The sequence below is a fragment of the Oratosquilla oratoria genome, chromosome 4, assembly GCF_046742065.1.
Source record: "Oratosquilla oratoria isolate Oo_2021 chromosome 4, ASM4674206v1, whole genome shotgun sequence".
NCBI classification, from domain to species: Eukaryota; Metazoa; Arthropoda; class Malacostraca; order Stomatopoda; family Squillidae; genus Oratosquilla; species Oratosquilla oratoria.
In genome coordinates this window covers 81008601-81015265 of record NC_134780.1, presented here as the reverse complement: position 1 = coordinate 81015265, position 6665 = coordinate 81008601, and the positions used below count along the sequence as shown (strand labels likewise).

Here is a 6665-nt window from a genome sequence, read left to right as displayed (position 1 = left end):
ATGAAAAGGATGGAAATCCTTGATAGGGATGATCTACTTAAATGGGACAGAAGAAATACAAGAGGACACGAGGAGAAACTTGAGGGACAGTTACAGAAGAGATCTGAAAAAGAACAGCTTTCCACACATAGTAATAGATACATGGAATAAATTGAAAGAGAAAAGAGTGAGTGCTATAACTATACATGACTTTAGGAAAGAACTGGATGGGGAAAGATACAACTGCGGGACTCTACGAGCATAGCTCTTCTCCCGCAAAATACAACTAGGTAAATACACACAAATGGTTCAAGTGTTAATTCCTTACCGTTTTGAAATCAGCCACGACCCCAAGATGGTTCTTGGAGATCAGTTCGATGCTCTTGACCTGCTCACGAGGGTACTTGGCATTGAAATCCTTAAGGAACTTGTAAAAGACGACTGGACCGTACGAATTGACAGTTCCAAAAAACTTTTCCAAACCACCTGTGGAAGAAAACACACCACGTCAAGACACACATTATTCGAGAGTGTAGCTAGGTCCCATGTTCTTGTACCCATGCAAGTATTGTCCTCTGGGATTGAAATTCACTCCTTATTACCATTTTCGGCAGCAAAACCGTAGACTGTGGCGTTTAGGATCCGCCCCTCGGGGTTGATCGTCGCGAACAGACCAGGAAGACATGCTGGCTGCACTTTTTCTGGAAAATAAAAAAGGGACTTACACATCAAATTGTTTAGTTATAAAACTGTCGCAAACTTTTTGTGTATGCATATGCATACATACACACATAACTTATATATAATCAGGCGTACGTACATATTCACCTGTAAGTTAAATATAGTGCACACACACACACACACACACACACACACACACACACACACACACACACACACACACACACACACACACACACACACACACACACACACATACACACACGCACACACACACACACACACATACACACACACACACACACACACACACACACACACACACACACACACACACACACACACACACACACACACACACACACACACACAGAAGTACACAAGCACGAATGCATATGAATTGATAAGCTTCGCCTCTTGAACTCGAATCCTTGCATGAGTCCCAGCGGCGGAGTTTATCAATCCATTTGTCGTAACGACACACAACAAACATATAATGTGTGTGTGTGTGTGTGTGTGTGTGTGTGTGTGTGTGTGTGTGTGTGTGTCAATATGTGTCGTTTGCATAGCTCTCAGTGAGAACATTTACTTTGAAAGAAATGCAAATATCGTGTGTACGGGAAATTTGGATTACCTGAGAAGGTGATAGGTATCTTCAAGGTCGCCACAGCTATGTTCCTTCCAGCCAGAAGGTCTTCGGGCTTCTGTACGTCAGGGACTGTGCTTATTCCCAGCAGTTCAATGATTTTGACTTCATTTCCCATCGGTGCCAACACAGCGTCGCTGCAGGTATAGTGTACACATTAATACCCTTTCCCCGAGTCAGTTGAGTCGTTTCCATCAGCTGATGACTAAGATGCAGAAACAGGCTTTAGTTTGCATTATCTGAACTGGATTTGCGCCGAAACCAGGCTGGTTATCTTAACACTGAATTGAGACCTAGTGAGGAGTTGACTGCAAGAAACATGATGAAAGATCGGAAAGTTCTTGTGATATATAGCATGAATATCCGTTTCCTATGTTACAGTGACAGAACATCAGTGCCTTTTGGTTTATAACGAGGTTGAATGTAGAAAAATTGAAGTAAAGATACAAAGAGCCAGATTGGAAAATAAACTGGCTGTAAAAAACCACCTAGACAGCCAAAAGAAATAAGCAAGAAACAAGCAATTCACAGATATTACAGCATTTGGCGTAAGTATTCTGGTCGTGTGTCTTGCGACATTGTCTGTGACTCTGGCAGCAGGTGGAGGACAGAGGATCTTCGTCCACAAGTAGCTAATAGGGGAGGGGCTACAAATGGTGTTGGATGGATGTGGGGTAGGTGAAGGGTTAGTCCACCTCACATCTAAGGGAGAGCGGACATTTTGGTGTATGTATGTATACAAGTATGAATGTTGAGACATTCTGACAAGTTAAGAAAGGTGGTAAAAGAAGACACGGGTCAAAATCCAAGTTTACTAGTGACCGGTTTGCTTTGAGTTTCTTCAGAGGCTTTGAAGAAGCTGAAAGCGAAACCGGTGAGGAATGAACTCGGAATTAAACCCGTGTCCTCGTTGCCACCTTTCTCAAGTATGTATGTATGTATATATATGCCTGTATGTATGTATGTATGTATGCATGTATGTATGTATGAATGAATGGATGTATGTTTCTCCTTGCCGGAACGTCCACCAGTTGACATGAATTAGAAAAGAATACCCACACTTTATTGGCGAAGAGGCAGAGAGGAGGGGCGAGGACGTGGCGTCTGGAGATGATGACTCCTACGCATTCGACCCTGAAGTCTTTGCCTCTTCCGCGGCCCATGGCGATCAGCCACGGAGCGTTGTCCTCCCTTCCGCCACTGATCTCATACCTCGGGTTCTGCCGGAATCACACATGAGAAGTCAACAAGAACCTGACTTATGAATGAGAGATAAGGCTCCAGTCACCACGTGAGAAGTCGACAAAACCTCGACTTACTTGTGCGCATGAAACACGAGGCTGCAGTCATCCTAAAGTCGTGGTCATAGTTTAGCATAAATTTTTGTTACAGTGGTATTAATAATGAAATCCTTGACATTATTTCCGATAATGCAGTTGACCATTCGGTTGCTCTTTGGTTTTAGTAGTTCTTTTCATTTATATCTCGTCACGTAAGGCTATAATGGTGATACCAGGATCAAAAATATATCTTTAACTTCTGTGGTCGAAGGAGCCCACAAATGCTATCGGAAGTGTGCCTCGTACAACCCAACACTCCTCGACTCTATCGAATTCTTTACCGTACTAACCCTTCAACACTATGTTTTCCCTGAGTTGGCAAATATGCATTTTCTCGTCCTGTATGCCTCATGCCGGATTGGCTGACCAAAGCAAGTGAGAGTAGGACCGTTGCACTGCAAATGAATATATCGTGTTGCAGCGCTGTGGTGTTGTTCAGGCAGTTAGAGACAAGGTGTTTGGGTTGGAAAAGCGAATTTTCGCTAAATCATCTACATGAAAATAAGTATAGAATGTACATCTAATGGCAGATTCACTTACCCTTCCGCAGTCTTTGGGCAGAGGAGACACCAGCGGGAGACCAGAAGCCTGTTTTCCAGCATCATTTGCAACTTCGAACTCTGACTTCTCGGAAAGCGGCGGCAGATCGGTAACTTTGAGGGGTTTATTCCCGTTGAGATCTTGCCAAGCCGCGGACACGTCCTTCTCTTGATTTGTATCTAATGTAGGCAGCAGAACCTCCATGTCTGGGTTGACTAATTGGACAGGAGAGGGTCCTGGAATCGCGGACAGTTGGGTTTGAGTTCCAGATCTATGAATAGGACGAGGAGGGCAGGGAACGAAAGTGGAATGAAGAGGGAGCACACGCAATGGACACAGCAATGATCGGAACACTCGTATAAGTCTTTGCTGTCCTAGAAGTGTAATTTTGCTCGGAGGTCATTAATATTTCCCAAATTTTCGTACGATTCATAGGCCACAATAAACCCTTGTTAACCGCTACATTCTGCATGTGGTGTCATTTTGTAGATGATTGTACTATGTGACTATCGATGTGTTAAGATGAAGTCTCTATTGTATTGTTTTCATGTCAAACCTCTCGCCACGAGAATTCCCTAAGCAGAATAACATGTGTATATATACTCTATATATATATATATATATATATATATATATAAATATATATATGTAATGTGTGTGTGTGTAAGTGGATCTTAGTGTCGGTTGGCAACAGGCAATTATATCCTGTCAAAAGTGGAGTACTCCCTACCTGCATAAGCAAGGGCTGCGAGAAGCAGGGTCAGGAACATGGAGCGCGCTTCCATCGTGATCAGCTTCTGCAAAAGAGGAACCTTCTTTAAGACCCAAAAGAACCAGAAACGTCAAAGGGGATCGTCACAGATACGAAGATATCAAGATCTTAAGAATTCTGTGGTCTGTTGGGAGCAGAAGTGTATACCCTGAGGTACTCCGCGTTTGGGTGTTCACGTACTTTGCGGAAGTCGTTCCAGGTGCGGAGTCAGTTGGTGTGTGAGCCTCACGAGGTTAGAGGCTCAGGTATATAAGCAGGACACGAGCGTTCCCAAGTTCTTCGTTCGTTTGTCAAAGCGCAAAGTTTACCTGAAGGGTCGCGTCGCTTCGTTCGGTCGATTCACGGAAATTATTCGTGTCGTGGAACCGTTGGCTCGTTCGTTCGTTTGTTCGTTTCTTGACTGAGGCTTTTCATTATTGTTGTTGTTATTATTAACGTCATTATCATAAATGTAATTAGACATTATTATTATTGTTGTTGTTGTTTCTGTATGATATTATTATTGTTGTTATTATTATTATTATTATTGTTATTATTATTATTTTGTTATCGTTATTATTGCTACTATCACTATTATCTTTATTACTATTGTTATTGTTATTATTATCATTATTATCATTATTATTATTATTATCATTATTATTACTACTGTCATTATTATTTTGATTATTGTTATCATTATTATTGTTATTATTATTATTATTATTGATATTATTTGATATTATTATTTATTGTTAGTATTTTGTTATTATTATTATTGTTATCATTATAATTTCTATTAATATTTTATATTATTACTATTATTATTATTATCATTATTATTATTACTCTTATTTTTTCTTGTTATTATTGTTTCTATTATTATGGTTATTATTATTATCAATATTACTATTACTACTGTTATTGATATTACTGTTAATTTACTTGTGCAATTTATGATTATAATTACTATTATTCATAGTACCGCTATCATTGCAACTCCTAATAATGATGATATTGTTAGGAGTGACGTCAGTATTTACAGAACTCTACGAACACAATCCTGGACGACCACAGGAATGCCAGGAAAGTGAATAAGACTCCTTTCCCATATACCGACTTTTCGCCGTGCGCCGTCAACGACACGACGTCGTGCTCTCAAGTAACCGTGGGGGTCTATGAATGCTCTCAGACGTGGTCGTGACGTTTAAAATCGTGCAAAAACACCCATGGACATTTGAGAGCATGACGTCATGTCGTGGAAGGCACACGGCGAAAAGTCGATACGTGTGGAAGGATCCTAAGAGAGAGGTTGATCCGCAGATAACAACAAAGTTATCAGGGCTGCCCCCGCCTCCGCCTCGTCCTTCTCATCCTCATATCCTCCTCTAAGTTTATGCTCACTTTTAAAGAGTAGAATGCGAAGAGATTTAATCGAAGTTTCGAAATGCTCAAAGGCTTTGACAACATCAATGTCGAAGATTACTTTTCATTATGCCAATCAAATACAAGAAGACGTCACGATTTTAAAGAAATTGGTAAAATATTGTCTTCGAATGAAAGTGATGATTTTTTCTTCAACCTGGTTGTTAATGTGTGGAGTTCGTTACCATCCACCGTGGTTGAAAGTAACACAATGACAACATTTAAACATTGTTTAGATAAATATTTGGACTCTAATCCGCAAATAAGTTATTGACCTTTGCAATAAGAGATCTGACAGCCCGGTATCTAATTGGATTGGATAGTGGTAGCTGTAGTGTTAGTTCTTCTTTCGCTTTGCTCTCCTGTTCACTGTAGTTTAGTATAGTTAACACAAACAGCCTCGTAATGGTCAGTAGCCCTGGTGATGTTTGTTCTTCCTTTCTGTTCCTCCTCCTTCACCACCTATTCTTCCTCCTCCTCTTGAACCTGCACCTCTACGACCTCCTACTTCTCCTCCTCCTCCTCCTCCTCCTTCACCTACAGCTTTTCCTAATCCTGTTCTTCGTTCTCTTTCTCCTCTTCCTCCTCCTCCTCCTCCTCCTCCTTACTACTACTACTACTACTACTACTACTACTACTACTACTACTACTACTACTACTACTACTACTACTACTACTACTACTACTACTACTGCTCCTCTTCCTACTGTTTCTTGTACTATTGCTCCTCGTCCTCTTCCTCCTGTTATTCCTGTTTCTTCTGCACCTCCTCGTCGTCCTCCTCCTACATCTGCACCTCCTCTTCCTACCACTCCTCATTCTCCTCTTCTTACTGCCACAGCTACTCCTCCTCCCCCTCTTCCTGGTTCTCCTCCTCTTCATCTTCTTGATCATACTCCTCGTCATTTTCCTCTTTATCGTCCTCCTCCCTCTCCCTTTCTTCCCCTCTCTGTTCCCCTCTTCCTACCCCTTTTACTCTCCGTACTCCCCCTCTCACCGCCTCTCGCGGATTTATTTTGTCAATGTCAGTCTGGGAATCTCCCCCCTCTTATTTAATTCTCGGGGGCTCCCCGTGCCCCTTCCTCTGTGACGGCAGCTTCCCGCCCGTAGCCATATGTCACGCTAGGTGACCTCATCCTCATACAAAGGATTACAAAGGCGGAGCATGCCGATAGGAGACCTTTCGGTCCATAACTAGGTCGGTTGCGAAAAAAATAATAATGATTAATAAATGAATAAAGATGTAATAATACAAATAGTAATAATAGATAAATAAATATATGCATAGGTATAGTTAAATGAT

The 6665-nt window shown here is 41.4% G+C and overlaps 1 protein-coding gene across 1 annotated transcript in view; it reads right to left on the bottom strand.

The window, feature by feature from the left end:
- LOC143024964 (uncharacterized) overlaps positions 1–4182 on the bottom strand; it is a 5280-nt gene extending 1098 nt beyond the window's left edge. The window contains exons 1-7 of the mRNA XM_076184500.1: positions 4139–4182; positions 3917–3983; positions 3187–3422; positions 2366–2526; positions 1295–1443; positions 582–680; positions 308–465 (exon numbers count right to left, since the gene is read on the bottom strand). Coding sequence (XP_076040615.1) covers positions 308–465; positions 582–680; positions 1295–1443; positions 2366–2526; positions 3187–3422; positions 3917–3971 — 858 coding nt within the window. The 5' untranslated portion in view covers positions 3972–3983; positions 4139–4182. The remainder of the gene's footprint in view (positions 1–307; positions 466–581; positions 681–1294; positions 1444–2365; positions 2527–3186; positions 3423–3916; positions 3984–4138) is intronic.
- Between the last annotated feature and the right edge of the window lie 2483 nt (positions 4183–6665).